We start from the raw sequence: 23,868 nt of genomic DNA on the forward strand, positions 1-23,868 counted from the left end.
ATGAGAGTTTGAGAGTTCAGCAAACTTTCTTTGATGAGTGTTGTTATTGTGAATGGCAGGGATTCTTAGTTTAAAGGCTGCTAAAGGGAAGGCCTAATAAGGTGAAAGATATTGCATGCACAGCATCACGTCTAAGACAGGCAGGTTCTCTGGTTCCTATTTTTCCAGCTTTTGGTCAGACTTGAATGTTCAAAGTCGGGAAAGTAGTTTGAAAGAGTCATTTACTATTTGTGATTTTCAGTGTAATCTTGGAGTCTCATCCCACACAGAAGGGCTGTATTGATTGGCGGTCTTAACTGAAGCTGCCTCCTGATCATCCCTTCATCTTGTTTCTAAAGGGCAGGAGCAAGGGACAGTGAAGGAGAGAGGGTGAAATAAAGTGAGACATCGACAGAGTTCACTGACTATCTGAAGGGATTCTCAGAATTGCCCTTCAACAAAAATCTACCAGACATACACACACACACACACACACACACACACGCATGCACACTTACACACACACACGCACACACACACGCACGCACACACGCACACACACCTGGCCTCACATGCACTCACGTACACACACTTGCATTTCTTTCCACCTTGTCCTTCTCTTTTCCCTCTTTTTGTCTCTTTGTCTCTCCCTCCCTAACTTTCCTCTAAGCAAGGACAGGCAAGGTTGTTTGCATTTTGGATGCTGCTCACATCTTTTGTTCATTCAATTAGTTCATACAAGTTGCCCCCCGTCTTTTCTTTCAGCTTTCCCCCTCTTTTTCCTCCACCTCCTCCACTTCTTCCCTCATCCAGTGCTGTTTACTCACCACAACGGAGGTCAACATAATTTCATGGAGTCATGGAAAGACAGTAGACACAACTCTGTGTGGTCTGGACACTCAGACTTGCCAATCCTGATATATTTTTGAGCAATAACTAAGGTCTGCCTCAATACGTTTTTTCCTTCTCTCAGACATTGAGAGAGACAGAAGGAGGTCACAGCCCATTTTTTCGCCTGCACGTACAGTGTCTGATCATGTTAGCGATTAATTTGCTGTTTAATGCTAATGACAATGTAGCCTCCGTCACTGAATTTTGTGTCTATACAAATTTAATTCATCCCAGGAAATTTTGGGGGGATCGATGAAGTCTCTGATTGATGTTCAGCTTTATAATTGATTGGAAACAGAGTAGCCAATGGATGTAAAAGCTTTGAATAACTTTTGCAGAGGAAAAGCTTTTTGCCAGAAATAGTGTTCCTGTGAGCTGTGGCTGCTCAGTGGACTTAAACAATAAACATTTTTAATTAAAATTTTAAGGAGGAAAAAATAGAAAACAAAGACAGATGTATCAGGATGTCAAATTTTGTGGTTGCACTGACAGTGAATAGAATAATAAGGCTGAAATCTGTTTTCACTATGTCTTCCTTTGAGCTTTTAAATACAGAAGTGTCACTTTAATTGCATTTGATTATTCAGAATTGACTCATTATTCAGAATAATCACTCTACAGGAGTCCACACATTAGGCCTATAGTGTTGCTCACTGCCTTTTGTGTAGCTCTGACCAGCTCTCAAATCTAATCCAAGCTCTCTTCGCTCTAAAGAGTCACGATGAATTTTGTATCATAGTGTTCTTTGAAAGGACAGGGTCAAGCTGTCCTCGTTCTTTATTTATTCTGAACAAGGGAGTCATGCGAGGCAAAAAAAATAATTAAACACAGTAGCTCTGTTGTGATTATCTTTAAGGAATTCTGCTTGTGTCTGACCTCCAGTAAGCTGCTCTGGAATTTGTTCCTAAAGTGTGTGTGTGTGTGTGTGTGTGTGTGTGTGTGTGTGTGTGTGTGTGTGTGTGTGTGTGTGTGTGTGTGTGTGTGTGTGTGTGTGTGTGTGTGTGTGTGTGTGTGTGTGTGTGTGTGTGTGTGTGTGTGTGTGTGTGTGTGTGTGTGTGTGTGTGTGTGTGTGTGTGTGTGTGTGTGTGTGTGTGTGTGTGTGTGTGTGTTTGGCATTTGAATAGGAAGAAGTGTTGTTAGTTTGCAAGGCTTTCAACAGATCTGTTATTATCTTATTGTACTCCCCCAGTAACAACAATATCATGTTCCCCCGTTGTAGGAACATGAACACATCATATCTGTCTCCTTCTCTGTCTCTGCAAAACTGAAAATTATCTAGACATTACTCAGAGGACCAGTATGTAAGAACGCAAGTGTCAAAATCAATTTCGCCCTGCCAGCTCCCTAGTACAAAGTCCATGTAATGTCCGATTGAGCCTGTATTTGAATTCACAGCGAGCGAGTGGGTGTGCTGATGACATTTCTATCATGCGACGGATACAAAACCTTAAAAACACAAACATCCGAAGGTGACGGAAAAGGGCGATTTACATGAAGACTGCAACGAAAATGTGTAACTTGAGAGACAAGGGGATTTGGGAATCTCTGTCGAAATCCCTGTTGTGTTCTACATGGGGCAACAACAAGGGCAACTTCTGATTATGTCCACACCTGATTCGTCAGACATTGTCTGGAGTTCATATGAGAAAATGGCTGCCCAAGGTTGTGAACAATTTGATTTATTTTTACTCGACATTTGTTATTTATTTGTCATTCTCACTGGGTGTGGTAAGAGAGCTTAGAGTAGAGGTCCCCAGTGGTCCAAACACTTTGGACCCAATCTGAAACAGACCTGTGAAACATCCACCTGAACCCAAATTGATTAAATTAATATTAATAGATATACAAAACATAATAAATATTAAATTATTCATCCATCTGAAGGGGACTTTAGTACAAAATAGATCCAAAATGTGGTCAACTCCATGACAGTTCACTCTTTCCATCTCACATCAAAAAACACATTATTCATGATCAGGGCTATAATTGATTCCACGTCAATCCATCCGATTACTAAATATAAGATATATTATAGAGCACTGTATCCTTTTTTTTATCAGAAGATCTAGATATTTCCAGTGTCACCCATGGTATCTTATTTCTGAGTTTTTCTTTTTTTTTTATCAATTTATATATTTTTATGGGAATATATATAACTATGGAATGTGCTAGGTATAAAGTTTGAGTTGTGCAATAAAATACAAATACGATATTTTTCAATTAAAAAGATAATTTTGTAAGTCAAAAAAAGTTGTATTTTGTCATAGGTTTGTCTTAGTACCATTTAGATTTGTATGAGAATGCTTAGTGACCTCACCTTGCTAGATAGCTATGTTCCACGCACTAAACATCAATAGTCTGATATGAAACACAGAGGATCAAAAACATATTGGTCTACCGTACACAGTTTTATTTTCTGAAATAAGGTCCCATGACGGTCTACTGGAAGGGGAGGGACTTTGCCTCTCTATTATGTGTATGACATATATAGTAAAACAGTGAAAAAATGTATAATATTATAATATCATTTAACTTACTGTATTTGCAAGACATAGGTTAATTGTGGCTGCACCCATATTGTGGTGTCTTTGTTTTTCTTTCATCCAGATAATTAAAGCATCATTGTGTCATGCTGTAGATTGACATGTTTTACATTTATAGCACTTAATTTGAAGTATTAAATGCAAAAGAAATGGACGGTCATGAGTATGATTGCTACTCTAAGGGTTGTTGGTTCAGAGGGTCACCACAACATCTCCCATTTTAATTAGCTTTATTTTAGGTTCTACCTAATAGATCTAGTGATAGTGTTTTACTGAGACTGACAAATAAATTGTGAAAAGCCTCTTGAGTTATGGAATGTTTTCCTCCAGTCTGCAGAGATAAGAAGGCCAGCGTAGAAAGAGGAATTGGGCTGAGCCTCGTATGCATTCCTTTAGTTACCTTTGTCACGCGTGATGGAGTGTGGGGTTTACAAACCTGGCCTCCAGAACCTCTTTCCCTGACCCTGTTCAGTTGAGCCCCCCTTGTGTGTGTGTGTGTGTGTGTGTGTGTGTGTGCGTGTGTGCGTGTGTGCACTGACACCCTGCTTTTCAGGTCTACTGCTGATATTGTGCAGGGATGAGGGTGTGTGAGCGGGACCAGACCTCCGTTGTTGCAAGCGTTGCCTGACCTGGTTTTTAGAAGTACATTCAGAGCCATGCACTGTAGATTTCTGTGAGGGTTGCTTGGCTTTCTGAGACAAAATCAAATGTTTGAGCTCAGGCTTTCCTCCGTAAAGAGAAGTCTATTCCTTAAGCTTCCAAGCCAATGCATCGATAGTTCATTTAGAAATATTGAATCCTTCAGAATAAGTTTGTGGCGACCTCTTTTCTGTCCCCCAAACTTCTGAAATCCTCTGCTTTCTTTTCTGTCTTTTTCATCCATTCCTCTCTTCCTCCTTCCTCTTCCTTTCTCTCTCTCTTATCAGAGACAAGAACTATCATTCAGTTGTCCAGTCACTCGTTTAGAAACTTTACAACTGAGGCTTTTCCCCTGAGCAGTTTAAAGAAGGCTATAAATCTGGCCTGTTTAAATCCAGACTTGTTTAAGCTGCCTTTTACTAAGACCTGATGCACAGCATTCTTCTGCTGCCTAAACAGGCTTTTTAAAGGTTTAACCCAAATGTATTTACTGGTTGACTGATACACTCTCCACATGGGACTAGACAAGGAACGTGGGGTATTTGTCTTTCTACAGTAGGCGTGGGACTAGAAATGACTGCCACATGGTTAAAGAAATTGGCAAAGAAAAAAATCCCTGCAGACCTGTACTGACTTTAATGAAATAGGGAGAATTAGAAGAATAAAAAGGGCCATTTTTATTGAAAAAAAAAGAACATTTGTTTCCCGTAATTTGCTTGCAGATCTTAAGTTTTTTAGTATCAAAGTTCAGTCTTGTTGCATTTTTAACCGTCATTGTTGCTACATACAGCACTCAGTGGGTTAGATATATTCAGCAGGACATATGTTTTTTAAGCCTTCTATTTCCTTAACTCTCTCCCTCTCTCTTTATTCCATTTCCCTCCTGTGATTGCGAGGAGCACTCAGAGGGTGTTTTCACCACGCTGGTCTAATATGATATGTATCTTTGTGTTTGTGTATCTGATTATCGATTTACAACCCGTTTCTTCTTTTTCCCACTGAGAATGTGATCTGCTGTTGCAATAGTCATCTTAACAACGTGTTTTATTACGCTGCTTACTAGGGGAAGGACTAGCGCTTGCTTTAAATGCATATTTTACGTGGTGATAGGGTGCATTTGCAGCAGAGGATCTGACTTTAAAAAAAGGACTCGCTGTTGAGAAAGAGAGCACATCAGAGCACTCCAAGAGACAGCAGAGGTCAGCTCCAGAACTCAACGTCACTTACCTTTAGCCGTCACATGTAAAAGTAGAGGAGCGGTTGTCAACAAGCGCTCACACACAAGCCTGTAAACTATTCTCATTTACTGTACGGCATGTTCAAATAAAAGGTGCTTTTAGCTGAGCAGCATATCAGACGTGCATCTTTTTGTTTGCCTCTCATCCCTCCTTCACCCTCTTGTAAACCCTGACAACAGCACATTACCCGTCAGCATGCATTACACTGCACTTAGATCTACAGGGCAGCATCTTTGAAGTTAAAATGGGGGAAAATATCATAAGTATAGGCCTTGCTCCAGATAGCTGTGGCTGCGCTCCCAGATGCTTCTCAAAGATTAGAATCATCAGTGAGTAGCGATCTGCTCTATCATATGGCTCTCCTACAAACTTGGCAGCAGGTTGGGAGGAGGGGTTATACAGTACAGTACACTGGATGATGACTGCATAGGGTAAAAAAAAAAAACTCCCTGCCAGAGCCATATATCTAAAGCCATTCCTCACACCAGAGGCCCCAGTGCTTTCCGATAGCATTTATAAGCTTATGTTGCCTAGCAACAGAATATCTTGAAGCCTGTTTTTCCCAGTACAAAATTTCACTCAAGGAAGAAACAGCTGAATCACCAGTTTTCAAGTCAGTGGCAAAACTGCTGTAAACAGAGGACTCCCGTCTCTGCCAGCCAGTTACTCACAGCATTTGGTCTGACCTTCATGTCTAACATCAGTTTTGAGCTGCAAATACCAAGCAGGTGTGGTGATGTCATCACATCTCATTCAACATACCACAGAGCCATGCAAAGGGCACACAAACTTCTACTCGAAGGATTGTAGCTGTGAACTCTGGGAACTTGCTAGGAAAGGGTTTATTTGCAGAAGACAGTGTTTTAGGCCTGAAAAGAAATTACAGTAACTCAGTGGAGGTTAATGGATGCTGTCAACAGATTTTCTGTCAACAAGATTTTCTCTTCACCGGTAATAAAATGTTTAAAAAGGAGTGTAGGCATATGCCATTCCAAGATGCCAATTAATCAGACTAGGTACAAGGAGTTTCTGTCCTGTGCTATATAACCATTATACAGCTTGAATTTGATTGATGGTAAAAATCTTTTTTTTCTTCAATCTTGATTGGATTTTGCCTCTGCAATAATACAATGTTTGAATTCTAATCATGCGAAGCCTGTTGCATGTAACTTATTACATTTCAAAACTTTAAAAAACAACAACATCAAAACATTTTGCAAGTTTTTTTACAGTTTTATCAACAAGGTCCGTGAAATAGTTATTCATGATTTCCATCAAAGAAAAGTTGTTGCAACTCAAACATTTAGCATTGCCACAACCAACAATTAGGAAATGATTCAGCGTTTTGATTGGGAGTCATTTTGTGTGTGCCTTGTTTGCTCAGCAAGTGGAGCTGCAGTAAATGAGCATTAATGAATGTTACAGCCTCCCATCAGTTTGACAGGTCTATTCTTTAGATCTGTTTTAATTGTAATTAAGCTCTGATTAACGGGCTGGGGGATGTTTCATTGTCTTTTCAAGAATATAGCATAATATATTATGAAAGCAATCAGGGGCTTGTCATTTTATCTGCTAATGAGGCTCAGCCATATGTCATAACAAACTTAACTTGTCTCTGTAGTAGCTGCATTTGAAGACTCTAGTTGAGAGGCTCTTCTGCGCCTGGTTTGGTCTTCTGGCAACAAGCACGCCCTGCCCCCCGTGATTAAAAAATCAATATGCCACTAGGTTGGAGCCATACAGCAGACAACAAATATGCCCATTTCTTACCTACAAGTTACAGAAGCTTGTCAAGTTATCTTGTTGATAGTCAAATTTAAATTCATATTCAACCCAAATATTAATGGAATATTCAGGAAAATTAATGTTTCCATCTACTGTTAAGGGAATATTAGGAGTTTGAGAGAAACAATTCACCAATTTACAGTCGGGTGCCATTAAACAACTGCAGAATAGAAGGTATCCTGAAGGTCTCCTATTTTTGGTCACCATTACTGCTTCACTCGTTGAGTTCAATCTTTTGAGAACAAGAGGGAATATTGTGGTACGTTTTTTAAACTGTCTGACAGTTGGAGTGCTCACACTATCTCATAATAATGATGTCGATTCTTTAAGACAATATCCTGAAACACTATTTTATTAAGGCTTCAGCTAAGGACTTATCGATCACAGCTCAGGAAGTCTTGCTGGAATTTTCTCATTTCCACTCTACACCCGCCAATTTAAAGCACCTTTCAGCAGTTGAGTATTATTTTACATTTAAAAGCTGTCTGCCAGTCTCTGTTGTCTTTCTCTTCAACACTGACTGGAGAGAAAACTGACTGTTTCTTGGCACTTATTCTCAGGATTTTCTCGCAGTGCCTGGTCAGAAAAACAACAAAGAGAAGAAAATAGGAAGGACTTTTTGACCCTTTGGTCTTGATTTTATGTTATTTTCCGGTATCGACGGCATCCAAAGAGTGTTGGCTTCAAGCACCAGACCTCCAGCTCGCTGTTTCTTCCTTGGCAGTCAAAGGGAACACTGTTGTTGCTTTTTAGTCTTCTTGAATTCACTTGTGCTGTGCAGTTTCCATCTTTCTTCTGTGACCTGTGAAGCATCGGTGGTCTGTTCGCTCAAGCACACTTCTCTCTCATTCTGCTTGTTTTATCCTGGTTCTGTCCGTCCCTTTTTTTTTTCTCAATTTCTCTACTTGACAAGAAATTGCTGAAACCCACCACTTAAAGAAAGTGTGTTCAATGAAGAGACAGAAGGAATTAGAAAGAAAATGACAAGCAAAGCACATCATAACCTGAGCAATAGCCAGGGAACTCTTACCCAGCAAGACATTTCTTCCAGAAAACACAGAAACCAAAGGCCTTTCGTGCAATGAGCTTGGGGAAAACTGTGAAACACTTTGTCACTGCTTTGGCAAAAAATGACTGTGTGCTCAACATGTGTGTGACTGTTTATACATCATTTCCCCTGGAAAGTGTCATGCTCGCGGGTGGGCGGGGGTTGGTTCTGGGTGGGTTGCGGTTAACCCCTCAAGGTCTCCAGGGTTACGCTGCCTCTGGTCTTTGTCAGATTCTCAGGCTTTCTCACTCTTGGCTCTCGGTGATGGTGTGACAGAGTGTTAAACTGGCAAAGAAGTGCGGGAGTGGCTATTAGCTGCTTGTCTCTTTAGTCCTCTGAGAACACGAAGGCCTCATTAGCCTTGTGAGTTCAGCTGTCCTCTGGTGCTAAACTCATTGCCATAGTCCAACCATGTATGTATGTGTGCCCTTAAGAAATCGCCTTTCCTTTATATTGTTGTAGTGCACGGGCATTTTGACAAGGCACTCACGGTTCAATCTGTGTTTCTGATTATCTACATAAAGCATCATTGTAAGCTGCAGAGACAGTCTACAGATTTTAAATTAATCCAGTTAAATTAAGTAATTTAATAAATAATAATAATAATAAATCAAAATATCTGTTGCATTTTTTTGGTTTTAAAATGTATTGTCTCTCTTTAATAACTCTACCAGGACTGCCTTTAAAATCTGCTCTGATACTGAGTGAATGACTCTTGGTTGATTCTGTAATAAAGGACTTGATTAGTTGACTCATGATATTTTTAGTGTGTTAACACAGGACGGGACGGATTCATCAAATTCTGTACTAAAGCAACTAACTAAAGATACCTGTTTCACTTGATTAACCCAGAGTGCTGAAGCCTGCAAACATATTTTTGCAGAGAATGTGGATATTTTGTCCTATCACTTTCTCTGGAAACTGATTATAAAGTGATTGTGTAATGGTATGACAGCTACAGTAGAAAAGCTGTTTCAATGTAGGCCTACATAAAGGCACCTTGCTGTTGTTTAAGTTGGATTTGAAACTGGTCATACTGTAATGAACCTGTCCAAAAATGTGAAGTGAAGTGAGCAAACTTGAGAAAAGAAACACATACACTAATTTTTGCTTGACGGGTAATACTTTACTTTGGAAACAGTAGTTAAAAAAAAGTAAAAATCTCAATTTAAGATCACTTGCTCACTTGTTTTGGAGCTTTCCGGGATGATTCCAGATGTATTTTTCTCTTTCATCATGGAAGTGTAGATCTTTATACTTTCCACTATACATTCTACAAGGGCTTAGAATAAAGGAGAGTTAAAACATCCACATTTCCATGACACCTAGACCTCTGCTGATGATGAAAGCTCTGGAAAACAAGTGAGTTAGTGGACCATGATGTGCCAGCATCTGCAAATGTTTAGAAGAATAATTAATGTTCAATAAAATGTCATTGAGGTAAATCTGATCATTTGATCAATATGTGTTAACAGAGTGTGTGTGTGTGTGTGTGTGTGTGTGTGTGTGTGTGTGTGTGTGTGTGTGTGTGTGTGTGTGTGTGTGTGTGTGTGTTTTTGTGTCTTTGTTTGTGTGTGTGTGTGTGTTTTTGTGTCTTTGTTTGTGTGTGTTTGGCAGGTGAACGAGGAGACAGTGGAGAGACTGGTGGTCCAGTACCCTCACATTGTTTTCAGCACTGTGATGCAGGATTGCAAGAGAACCCTGGAGAGAGCTTATCAAATGGGCTGGAGCCCCAACACATCAAACACTTCATAGTTACTGTTGGATCACACACATTTATATACAGTATATATATATATATATATATATATATATATATATATATATATATATATATATATACACACACATACAAACACACAAATGGAGAGAGAGAGAAACACATAGCTACACAGAGGTACAGACACACATACACAGTATTTGCAGCTCAGGCATGTTTGCCTCTCATCCACTGTTCAAACATGCATGTCAACATGTAGCTACACACTCACACAAAGGTCAAGTTCATCAACTGTTTAATTTGAAGTAAATCTCAAATTTTAATAAGTTAAGTAAAAGATGGGCCTCCTTGTATTTTAGAGTTAAGTTGGACGCCATACCCAGTCATAGGTTATAATCATTAACTTGACTGAATCATCCCCATTATTATGGTCAATAAGTCAGATTACACCCAACAATATAGTGTACGTTCTTCAACCAGAAACTTTAGTAGTTCATTTGGTGCAAAGAACTGGACCAGCAAGTGTAATTTGATATTTACTTTAAGCGAGTGTTACTCAATTTATAGAGTATTAAGCATCATACACTTTAAGTTGTCCATATCACCTTCCATGGAGTGAAGGTAAAGATGCTGGTCTTGAACACGTGAAAAAGATCCAAATTAACACATCATTAAAGCAAATACATTTTGGAATGATGGGACAGTAATTGTTTCTAATGAGCATTGGTGAAAAAATGTTTCTCACCCCAACTGGGACCGATATTCCCGAGCATTGCACCCATGTCGGCCCTCTGCTGTGTTTACTTCCTTCAAACTGAACTCAACTGCTGCAGCGAGATCGCACAAGACACAGCAGAGACTTGGAGACCAGAGATCAGAGACGACACCCCACAACTTCAGGCCACAAGAAAACTGAACTGCCAGGGCTTCAGACCTCACTTGAGGCATTTTTGAGAAATCTGTGATGTTTATTTTGTCCAACTAGAACATTTATTTTCCTTTTTTGGATGTTCAGTACAGCGTTAAAGGCATTCGTGGACTCATATCTGTTGAGATGTTTGACGAGGCTCCATTTGAAGGACAGAGCTCTTTGCTGTGACTCAATATGCACATGGTAGAGAAGTCGATTCAAACCCCGAGCGAATTCATGGCAGGAAAACAGCATCGATCACTTCTCAAAAACTGCATGTTTACATTGATCCTCATCTTGTTTTGTTTTTTTCAGCTAAAGAGATATTGTCTACAGATGATCTGACGTTGAAATGAGCCTCTGAATGACTTGGGAATAATGCTGTTTTTGATGCCATGCTTAGTGTCGACTTAGCACCACATTGAGTCAGTACAGAATGAGAACAGTGCTTGAAATAGAAGTTGCCTTTACATAAAAAGCCTGGGTCATGTTATCAGTATATTAACCACAACCAACGTGATGACAGGTAAGAGGAAACGTTGCCTTAAGTGGTTAGTAGGTAATTGTAATCCAATTAGCAAACTGAACTCGACCCAGAATTTACTGAAGAAATGTTTATATGATACCATTATTTGATCTGATATATACATATAAATAAATACTGTGTGGTATTTACTTGGGTGGGTTTTGAGCATATACTTGTAACATTAGCTATGTAGCAATGTAGTGAGGGATTTACCTTTCTAAGTGGTGTAGGATGTAAATAAAAAACTGACTTAGGCCTAAAACCAGGGCCAGTGGAAATCGGTAGGAGAGACATTTTTTCGTCATCCCTCTTCATCTACTCTATAGAAACTCAGTAGTGTACAGACAAAAATGCAAATAACCAGGGTATTTTTCTATGGTGTGAACCAGTTCTGGGCTCAGCCTCCACACACTGTCACTCAGAAATGAACAATAGCTTACTGAGCTTGGGTTTGAGTGGAGCTGTAACCTTTCTACAGCATATAGAGATTTCAGACAATTAAAAACACCTTCATTTTACCCGTGTCAGGATTTGTAGACTTTAACCGATGGAGAGTTTCTCCCTCAGCCTGTTTTTGTTCTTGTTCTGTTCTTTTTTAATCCCCATATGCACTTTCTTCTCTGCTAGATGTTGACACACTTGATTCCTGATTTGTTAAGGCAACCGTAAATGACTGGATTTACATAAAGATGAATAAAACACTACTTCAAGCTATTTTTCTCTTTTCCTTTTGTATGTGTGGAATTGAGGCGGGAGAGGAATATTCAAAATGACAGTTGAATACTTTTCTGCTCATTTTCCATGGACTGCTTAAACATTTTTTTGCATGTTTTTCCAGACTTTTTATCGCATCAATTGCATTTTGCCACAAAGACTACAATGACTATAATGGTGAAATTTAAATTCAACACAGATTGCATCTGTATGCTCAGGTAAAATGCAAATAAAGATTCCAGCATGTTTTCCGTCACTACCAAATGCCTTCGGATGCACAAGTAAGGCATACCAAAGGCTCTGTATTGATAGAAATAAATACATATGCATTGATAATTTATTTTCTATTGAGCACCAAAACACAAGAATCAACCTGCATTTCAGTTAACGTACACTTGTGAAGTCAAGGTCAGAACTACTGCCACAATCACAAGAGCTTCACATCTGAAACAAAGTGAGCACATATCAGCTTGCTGCCCAGCAAGACAGCAAAGGCCTCAAAGAGCTAAAAAATCTGTCACTCAATATGTCCCCAGTCTTTGACAATATTGGCCCTTTCAAGTGCCTATTTTCATGTTTGGCAATCAAACGCTGAAGGTAGCATCAAACAGGATGCGAAGGTTGGTTCTACCTAGGTACATTCTTTGTGTTGTCAACACGAGGCACATTTCCCTTTCACTAAAAGAGTTGTCTCTTATCTTAATAAAAGCACAGGGAGCTCTGATCAGCAAGTTTCCGTTTTATTTTCTATCCAGTGCAGAGTAATGGATAAACGGAGAGAACACGAGCCGCCACGCAATGACCTCCCGTCCATGTACGAGCAGCTCAGTGACATTTCCACTGACAACATACAGGGTGTCCTAAAAGATTGTATACACACTTTAAATAATTTTTAAGTAGGTGTTTATTAAAATTAATTAATTCAGGCGGGGCACACCCTGGACAGGACGCCAGTCTATCACAGGGCACATATACACAACCATTCACACCTACAGGCAATTTTAGAGTCATCAATGAACCTAACTCTTGCATGTCTTTTGGATTGTGGGAGGAAACCGGAGAAAACTCACACAGACATGGGGAGAACATGCAAACTCCACACAGAAGGCCCCCAGGCAAATCAGTTGAATTTTCAAAATGTAATAGAATTTACAAACATAATTTTATTGTTTTATCACCACCTGTTCTCAAACTGACGTTCGTTCTGGTCCAGACACTGCTGACAACGCAAAGTAATGGAATCGCACACATAACAAAGCAATTCATGCTCAATAGCAGCTCTCCATTCAGATTGTTGCAAAACAAAAAAAATATATATATATACAGTACAGACCAAAAGTTTGGACACACCTTCTCATCCAATGAGCTTCCTTTCTTTTCATGACTATTGACATTGTAGATTCACACTGAAGGCATCAAAACTATGAATTAACACATGTGGAAATATGAACTTAACAAAAAAGTGTAAAACAACTGAAAATACGCCCACCTTTGGCTCTGATCACTGCTTCACACACTCTGCATTCTCTATATATATATATACAAATATAGTTATCAGCTGCTAAAGTGTGTATACATTTTTTGGGACATCCTGTATATACATGCATTCATACAACACATCTTTAAGTTGTACAATTAGCAACTTACTTGCAGAGATAGGTGAGGAGAACTTACATTTTCTACTTGCACAGAAAAAGGACAATCTTGTATAATCAGTTACAATTGCCCTACAACAATCACTACCATTTGTGAGAATCTAAATTTCATTTAATTTAAGAAAGAAGGGGCTATAACATGCAACACATGTCTCCGACCACACTTTTTTAACTCTTTTACTAATTTGACTAACTTTAACCTCTTCTCTGCACTCAATTCTGATCACACTTCCCCTGCACCCTCTTATCGTATAAACAAGGTGAGAAAAGTACAATTACTGTTGCAAAGGGTGTCAAGGTGTTGCCCAATATGCCCTCTTACCAACCGTCTATAAGATATAAGAGAGACAAAGATTTACTGAATGTTGTTTCTCAGGTTTAAAGTTGCATTTTTAAATGTCTTCTTTTCTTGTGTGTTTGGCTATCTGTTTATTTAATCCTGCATGTTAGCATAACATGGGTAGCGAGAGGAGGGTCAAATATTGCCAGTGGGGGTCATAAGACCTTTTTCATATTACTTCTCCAGCAAGAAAAATCTACTTCAATAGCTTGTACTTCATTGGCCCCGACAAGCAGTTACATTAATAATTTGGCCTTTGGCTCGGTCTCCTTTGCATCTGTTGAAGGCCTTCTGATTTCAGAATGACAGGTTTTTAAAAAAATATCTCTTTTACAAATGAGCTGATCTCCCTGTACAATCCCATTTATCTCTTGGGTAAATTATGCAGCTTGCTGAATTTTACTGCCGCCAATTAGCGCCTTTGCAAATGTGAGTGTATGCCATCGATTCTCCTGCTGATTGAGGTGGATTCCATCGATGGCTCACACTCCTCAGACTTCTGCAATATTCATCAAGGTGGAAGGAGGCATTCGTCCGGCAGTTGGAAGAGAGACTGCCCTCTGGAAAAGAAATGAGTGTGCAGGGCACGTCAGAATAGCAATAGAGATCAGTAATTAAACTTGGTAAATATTCATGTGATCATTACATTTTTAATGAGGTGCTGATAAGAATTGACGCTGACCATACAGGACATTTCTCATGTCAGACCTGCAAGGACGTTAGTCTAGTCTTCCCAAGAAATCAGGATTTTTCAAAACTTAATCGTAGCTGACATTGACGGATGTCCTCGACTAAAAAGGTACAGGCTCCTTTGAACTTCCTCAGAAGAATTATACAGAGCATCTAGTCATGTCGATGAAGGCTGTGTTTTAGAAACATGGCAGTCCACCCTACTTCAGTGTTAGTGTGCTGTCAAGAACTAAGTATGTCAGAGCCTTTGTGTTTGTAATGCATGAGAACAAAACATGGACACTTGTAAGTGAACACTGCATGCAGTAACTTGTTGATCCAGCCAATGGTGGTGCCTTTGATAAGGTTTGATCGTATCTGTTGTAGTAGCTATGTGATACAGTGCAGCCCCTATCGCCCTACTCATTTAATACCAAAAACTTCTTCCTCAGACAAGTCATGTCTTGTCTTCATGTATTTTGTGTAACCTCAGTTGGTCATCTTTGCCCCAGATAATCTTCCTTGAAGGCCTTCTCTGTCTGACTTGCTCCCACTAACTGACTGTGGAGGGTCTACTCTGCTAAAGCTTCCCTTTATCCTATTCATCCTACACTGGATCAACTTTACTCTGGCACCTCCCAGCATTCCCTCCGCTTCACCCCTGCCTTTTCCAAACCCAGATTCTTCCTGTCTCTTAGAAATTATGTTAATCAAATGTCTGCATCTGGCCTGAATGCTCCAAGAGCTTCAATATTTATCAGTTTATAAAAGAAAAATATTTCTTGTCCATCATCATATACTGTTCTCACCCCACTCCTTGGGGATCCAGGAGGTATTTTGCCTAGCTACCTGTGGTATTCTGCCTGCCTATTGACTCGTGTTGATTCTGCAGTTGGGAAAGAGGGTAGCGTTGAATAGCGAAGATGTTAATGGGTTGATTTTGTAACTGACACTGCTTTTGAGCAGCAGGACCAAGCTCAGCGTTGCTATTCATGTCTCCAGAGAAGCCTGTGCAGTTTAGGCCTGACAAGACCAACAGAGAACTCCAGAAATGAGTATTTGAATTACACTGGCTAGTTTACTTGTTTTGGACGGTCAAAGTCGGTTAGGCGGACGTATTTTACTCCCATTCACTGCATCTGGAAATTGAACTTGAACATGATAGACTCCGGCAGTCCTCAGCTTGATGTATGAAGATTTATGGGTATGAATTCCTCTATGATGGTTTGCCTCTCACCAGGGGCTACAACTAAACCCCCTTTCCTGTCCAACCTCATGAAGATAAAAAGAAATGAGATTCGTTAATCCACCAAATTTTGACATCCTCCCAAAAGGCTCATTCCTGCCGCCTGGGGAAAATATCAACCAATGAGTACCCTCACAAAAGTGAGGTGTCCGGAGGATGTGTTGCGACAAGGATAATGAAGTCACTGTGATTCCCCCGTCCCATGGCTCCATGGAGATGTTGTCTCTCTGTCTTTCAAGCTGGAGTTAATTGCAGTGTTTAGGCAGAGCTCAGTCTAGCTTCTAAACGGCAAAGGTTAATTAGCAACAGAAGGATCTCCACACAAGATATGTTGACATTTATATTTCCTTCCTGGCTAAAATGAAAAAGAACCCAATTTGGTGGCATTGGGATGGGAAAAGGGAGAAAAATGATTCCTCTACAAACATCCTAATTTCTATGCAAGGCTAGGCGTTGATATGCAGATTTAGCAGTTGGATGACATTTAAAAGTAGTTAATTGTGCAAATCTTTGTTTTAGACTGGAAAGGTCGTGGATAGTGAGAGTCTTTCATCATGAACTAACCCCCCCCATCAGCACAGCTGCAGAAAAGGGAGGAGGGTTTGTTAGTTTCTCCACTGACCGCCTTATAAAGTCGCCCATCGCTTTTCAAGGTGCTTCATAAATATTTATATGCACAAACTGTTTGGAAAATGAAAATTAATCTGCAGCCCGACGGGAGATGACTTGGCTATCTGTTTTCACCAAAGAACGTAATTCTCCCCATTCAGGATGAGAATGCTTTTTTGTTTTCTTTCTCATATTCCTAAATGTCTGGATATCAAATTAAGCATGTTGCTTCTTTATGAAGGACAATTTTGTTTTATTGCAATGCGTTCTTCATCTTATTACAGTGCAACTCAACAATTCTGTACTGTTTCTCCTATACGATTTGTTTGGGTTTGACTATCATAACTTCTCTATTGCAATTTTGTGAGGTAAATCTACAAATAAAAGACAATCCTTCCCTCTGGAAGCAATATGATAATGCTAAATAGATTTATTGCATGTAATATTTTGCCCATATTTTGGATATTACCATCTAACAGGCAACACTGGTGAGAAGGCACAATGAATTAAAGATACAGCAGGTGCGCAGATTGGAAATTTTACACCTGGTTTCACCTGAATAGCACCAATGGAAACATAATTGCTCCATTTCATCACTTCCCTTCACTGGGTGACATTAAAGGGGGCTCTTTGAGAGAACGGAATAAGGATGAATACATCCAACTGGGGACTTGAACGATGCTCAAATCTGATTGTGCATATTTCTATTTGTCTTTCAGCTGAAAAAAGCTTCTCCCTTTGATTTAGCTACCATTAGGGTTCCTCCAAGGAAAGGCTGGTCTTGTTTGCTCACTGAAATAACTCGATGCACATTTAATCAACGTCTGATTCACCGACCGCTCTTTGTTTTCCCCTTTAAGCACGATCTCACATCCTCCCCTGGGCGGTTTTCATCAATTAAAACAGTCCAGCCCTGTTCCAAAGCTACAGATGGCCAGCATCTGACCCGACCTGATTCAGGGTCTCCCAGCCAACTGCTCTGACATGTCAGACATGCCGGTATGCCTTGTCACTCCCCACTCCTCCACTGTAACAAAGGTTGGGCCGACTCCCCTCTGGAGCACCAGGCCCAAGTGGCTTGCAGAGACATGAGGCGTGACGGAGCCTCAGTCTCAAGGCCAAGAGTGCACCCCCAGACCTCCTTTCAAAGCAGCCCCTCCTTTCTCCCCTCCTCCTCCTGAAACCTAGTGTCCATTTAATCCTTCTTCAATTCCATCTCTTGCTGCCCAAACCCTCAAATCAACACCTCCCTCTGTGCGTGCGCGCACACACGCACACACACACACACACACACACACACACACACACACACACACACGCACACACGCACACACGCACACACGCACACGCACACACACAAACACACAGACACACACATTCCTCTCTGCATTTTCCTCACTGAATTCTCCCCTTTTTTTCCATCTCCAAATCTCACACATCCTACGCACCACCTCTGGCCCCTCACCACCCCGACTGCCCAGTCCCTCCACCCACCTCGGTTGCTTTCCAGGGGTGTGTATTTCACGCCCTGGTGACTGGACAGGCTCTGGGTGATTTCCCAAGGTGGGGGCTGAAGGTTGGGCAGGAACCAGTGGTGTGGAGTGATGTCAGAGCAGGGACTAGGATTTGTGTGTGTGTGTGTGTGTGTGTGTGTGTGTGTGTGTGTGTGTGTGTGTGTGTGTGTGTGTGTGTGTGTGTGTGTGTGTGTGTGTGTGTGTGTGTGTGTGTGTGTGTGTGTGTGTGTGTGTGTGTGTGTGTGTGGTGTCAATGCATATCTATATGTCTCATGTGTAGGAGTATATAGTTTGAACTCCCTTCAAAAGGCCAGCTGTACAAATGCTGCTCTGAATGAGAGAGGTGTTGAATTAACAAGCCATACGAGGCACCGTATTCTCCTGTGTTGCTCCATACACTGACCTGGCAATAATGAGGCAGAGACACATTACAATGCTTCTTTATGGGTTATGTTCTGACCATTACTAGACCAAAGGGGCTAATGTGCGGAAAGCAAGATGAAATGACAGTGCTGTGAGCCAACTGAGCGTAATGAGAATATTGTGTTTTGAATAAACCGAAATGGGGTGAATTTTCACAGGATGCGGGCCAAGGCAACATTCCCTGCTGTGCTCTTTAGACATTGTTCGGGGATCTTTAACAAACCAGCATGACAGTGCTTCCTCCGCTGTGTCTGGGCTCTGAAAATCAGGCTTTATTCATTTATTTACCTCCATATACTCAGGCTAGTTTGACCCAGCTAGGTTGCTTTTCAGAAACGCCCTGCTTCACCCACATTCAGTTACACACATTTGCACCTCTGGGAGCCAAGGGTTCCCCACTGTTGTTCACCGAGTGTTTCTACTTGACCAGCCGGGTGTTAATTGCCTTGCTCAGGGTCACTACCACAAAAGTTACTTGGGAATGTGCTGGCTTTTACTTCTGCACTGCCCTCATGGTCCCAGCTCACAGGTTTGAGGAAAGAGCCCTCCACTGAAAAGCCCATTTCTCCGAGCTACTCTCATGTTTGTATTTTTTTGAGTAAGCTTCAGGTTCACTGAAGCACTCTCTGAATGGCATGCTCATCGTGCACAATATAAATGTCATAACTGCAGACTTGTAGCTCATTGTATTTGGCTCAATGTCCTCCAAAAGTCTTCATGTCAACACTGTGGCTACTTTCAGCTACGTGCCGACCAAGCATGCCTCTCCAACTTTCTATTGTTGCGCTTGTGTGATGTAGTTCAATTATAGCCAATAATGGCGAGATTCATATCTCCAAACTAAACATGTTGAACAATACACTGGCACCAGCACCAATGCCAGACTGGGTGTATATATATACAGTATATGTGCATTTAAGACGTCTCCACAAAAGTAGAAAGTGAGCAAATCAGTAGACTTGATTACTGTAATGCACTTTTTTCTGTACTGACAAAGCAGGTGTTAAACTTGAGACAATTCACTGCTTGAGTGCAGCACATATAGTAGTTTAAAAAAGAAAGTGTTGGTATTTGAAAAAGTAGATTTTGCATTTGTTCACGCATTACTCAATTTTGCGTAACAGCGCAAGCTTGTGGTCGATTGACCTCAGATATATGCACAGAACCTCAGTGTGGAATGGGAAATTACTTTTTTGAAAGTTTTGTGTTAATTGAGAAATTATTATAAAGTAACATAGCACTTCCTGTTTTGACTACAATGTACAGGAAGACTTTCCTCTATAACTTCCACATTGTTTGGATTATGAACATTTTTGATCGTAGTGATAGACATATTATGTGTGCAAAGTTTTGTGCTGATCAGACTCTCGGTCCTAGGAGGAGTTCGATCTTATTAAAAAAAATGTTTTATGTGAGCATTCTATTTAGAAGAGAGGTCAGCATTGTGCCAAGTCAGTGTTGTTGCTTAAATTTAAAAAAATAAAAACACACACTCTAATGCAGAACCACTAGAGACTTGGATTCCAATTTTGTAAAGTGACACTTTAGTTCATGAACAATTACTGCAAAGAATACAAAAGTTGAGTAGTTATATTTTCTTTTATTGAATGTAGGAAACCTTAATCCCTGGCTGCAATACAAAACATTCACATAATAACTTGTAACAGAGGTTGTAAAATTACTATTTAGTTTAGTATCTGGTTAACCGGATGTACAATGCAGGTATAAAACATCCAGCACGTTGCTGCATGTAAGGCATTCTCCCCCCCTTCCACTATCTCTGCTATCTATTTTGCGAGGTCTATTATTATTATTAAAATTTAGCGCTGCCCAAGACAATTATGATTGGTTTAAAGAAATACAAACAACCCAGTACAATTTCCCCCCTGTACCAGAAACTACTATTTAATAAACTCAACCAAACCAATTAAAAAGTTTCTTTTTTGTAATAACACAACTTTTTCAGCTAAATCTAACAATTTAATAACCCCCAAAGTTAAGAGTTTATAAAGACATGTCACTTTTCATTTGCAGTGGAATTTGTTGAACTTCCCCTCTGAACCACAAACAATAATAAATGTGTAATAAGAGTTATAAAAGCATAAATCAGCAAAAGGCAGCCTCTTCCAAATATGTCTCAGTCAACACAGATAAGCTACGCCACATTGGGTCAAGACAAGGTAAAGAAGAAATAAGAGCTGAGGCAACAGTCATTGAAATATCACCTGTATCTGATTGGCCTGATGGCTTTGTTCGGGAGCCAAGTTAATGTTTCCCTGGAATGTTTATTTTGTGCTTTCTTGATGAACAATAACATATAATTTCCATAAAAGAGGATGAACTGGTTCAGCTGTTGTTCACCAAGTTGTTTTTTCTTGTCTTTGTCTTTCTTTCATCTCACTGACTTGTCCTCAAGTGTCTGTGTTTCCAGAACTGGTGTTTGGCTTGAATTTCTTCCAGCCTGTATATCAAAGAGGATGCAGGTGCAGTCTGTTAAGACTGTGTCATACAGATGATCAAGATTTGCTTTCTGTAACCAGGAGGATCCAGGTCAGAAGTGGTCAGGATGACTGCTTGTCTGAATGGAAAGGGATTTGCAGTTCACTGGAGGAGCCCAGCTGACTGAATCTCTCTCCCTGTCAGGCAAGGAGGAGGAATGGGGAAACCAATATGAGTAATCCCCCTGACCTTATCATTGGATTAGCTAAACAACTCCCTCTGGAAGCTCTGCAGCCATGCAAATACTGTATAGGAAAACAAAAACCTGTTGCCTGTTTGATGGTGTTTGATAAGACAGTGAGAAACTTTGTCTGTATGTTTGCATACATGCATCTATGTCTGCATGGGAATGGGTTGTGCTTTACATGTAGTGTGACCACATACTTGGACACCAGACAAGCTCTTGCACACAAGGAAGTGAAAGCCTTTATGCTATACAGCACAACAACAAGGTCAGGACCTCTGTCTTTATTCTTGGTATATAATAAAAGTTGTGACATAATCACCTTAAAAACAACTTTTTTTAAGATATTGTACAAACGCTGAAATTACTGGCTTACTCATCTGATCGCCATTATTGCTTGTGTGTGTGGTGCAGTGCATTTTCTTATTGTTGCTACACAACCTCTGCATCTTAACGACTTGTCCAAGACCAAGCATGATGCAGGTAACTAGAGAATGTCAGTGGACTGCTTGCAATTCATTCATCCCCAGACATCATCTGATGTATATTGTTCCTGTGCGGTCGTGCCATGGTAAACAGTTATCATCCATCATTATGCTGCAGCTTATTCGACAGTTGACGATTGAATGGACGTTACTACCTAAACCACAATATTTTCCTAAGTGTGACATCCTTTTGTTTGAATTCACTACGCAACATCCTTGCTGTTAAAAAGTGATGCCAAGGGGTCCTTAAACACAATTTGTGTAAAGGGTTGAATTTCAAGTTAAAATGAGATACCTTTGTACTGTATATAATTATTTTCATTTGCAAGATTATCCTTACATCAATTGACCCCTGTGTTTACTTTCTTCACACAGACAGACATAAAACAAAAAAATAGCTTCTGACTGAGAGAAAAAGAGGGAGGGTAATGAAGATGAGAGAGGAAAAGCAGGTGGTGCTTTCTGTGCCGAGGCTAGGATTAGCATTGTGCTGTTCAACACAAACAAACTGACCAGATTTATGTTCTGCATAAGACACATTTCTATAATATCTAACAACCCCCCCAGCAGACTCAATTTTTGGATCTCTGTCTTTCAAAAACCCTGCATACGACCCTGCTGATGATGATTGAATTAAAAACTTTAATAATTACTCTAAGTGACTGTGAAATTGCTTTCTAGACTAGTTGTACCATTGTAGCTACTCTATAGAAACATAAATGCCTGCTCGATTCTTAATCCCCTAGAAGCTTCCCCATCAAGCCATTAGTATTTTATTTGTAAGTGCCCATGTTCCGTTTGGTGTTTTTACTTATTTCTTATAACCAGATATTTTTATTTTTATTTTATCTTATTTTTATTCTATTGTAGTGTATCATATTCAGTTGTACCAGATTGCTGCAACAAAATAATTTCCCTTTGGGGATGAATAAAGTAATTATCTATATATCTATGACTACATATTGTGGTAAGAGAAGAAAATTAACTCGGAACATTAGATTAAGGAAGTAACTGGAGTGAATCTTTAACTGTCTAATTGACTCTCAGTCAAAACAAAGAGTCAGGTCTGCTGAATGGGATATTTAAATAAAGATACAAAGTGTTTTATCTCACTTCTTGAGAGCTTTTCCTCTCACAGATTAGTGATGCTGCACATGGTGAAACAGCTGCTCGGCATGAAGAAATTACTTTGAAACCTTTATTTTATATTTATACAATCAATATTTGTACAATCAAGATCAATTGCTTCGCTGCGAAGCGATTGATCTTGATTGTACACCTCGCTTATTTAGTCATAATTGATGATGATAAAAATATCTGGCAGTGGATGACAGGTTAACCCTTGTCACATGGATTAATTAATGTTAACCAAGGGTAGTTGAGGTATGTGGCCTTAGGGCATGTTTACTGTTGATCATGCAAATTTTGACTCTCCTGAAAGTAATCAAAGGCTGCCTGTCCTTTGCTTTCAAAAATTAATTGCTGGCGGTTCTTTATTCTCTAAAACTACCTGGCCTGTGAACACACTAACCAGCTACAGCAGCAGACTCATACACCTCGCGGAAGGACTCCATTCATCAGCCTGCCAGCTCAATAACATCAATAGCCCCGTGGCCAGTGGTTAATCCAGCTACTTAGAGGTCTGCAGAACCACACCTCTCGTTTGATCACAGCAGATGTGTCCAATTCTCAGCCACCCTGGTGCGTTTACCCACTCGATTTGTATCATGGTCTCTTTCTGTTTTCCCACCTCCTCACCCAGGCTGTTGAATAGACCTGATGGTGCTTACAGAGAGAGATAATCAAGCTGAGAGACTTTGTATTAAAGGTAGTGATTGCAACGTCATACAAGTATCCCCACAATCCTCAGCCTTCAGTGTCTTTAAGAACAATGTTACAGTGCATGAGAACAATGCAAATTTCCAGAGAAAGGCTCCACAAGGAAAGGCCTCTTGACTTTGATTTCATTCTTTTTTCTGACTGTGTTTTTCCCCTGAGCTCTCTGTGATTTCAGGGGCTGCTCAGCGATCTGTTATTCCGGTTCTTTCTGGTTGTCCGTCTCTCTGTATAACTCCCTACAGAACTCCCCCAACTCTGATCAGGGATCAGCAAGCTTTAACAGTGAGGATTGTCCCGAGTGTGTTTCTCTCAGTAGGTCTCTCGGTGGAGGAGGATTCTCTTACACAAGATCTGCTCCCTTAAACGTGTCTGTCAGTTCTTCTTTATTCCATTGATTTTCCACAGTCTGAAG

At 40.2% G+C, this 23,868-nt stretch overlaps 1 protein-coding gene across 1 annotated transcript in view; it reads left to right on the forward strand.

Annotated features, from left to right (window-relative positions):
• Positions 1-10,015, forward strand: part of fbxl17 (F-box and leucine-rich repeat protein 17) — a 219,999-nt gene extending 209,984 nt beyond the window's left edge. The window contains exon 11 of the mRNA XM_083912507.1: positions 9,741-10,015. Coding sequence (XP_083768633.1) covers positions 9,741-9,878 — 138 coding nt within the window. The 3' untranslated portion in view covers positions 9,879-10,015. The remainder of the gene's footprint in view (positions 1-9,740) is intronic.
• The last annotated feature ends 13,853 nt before the right edge of the window (positions 10,016-23,868 follow it).

The sequence above is a fragment of the Echiichthys vipera genome (genome assembly GCF_963691815.1).
Source record: "Echiichthys vipera genome assembly, chromosome: 4".
Lineage (NCBI taxonomy): Eukaryota > Metazoa > Chordata > Actinopteri > Perciformes > Trachinidae > Echiichthys > Echiichthys vipera.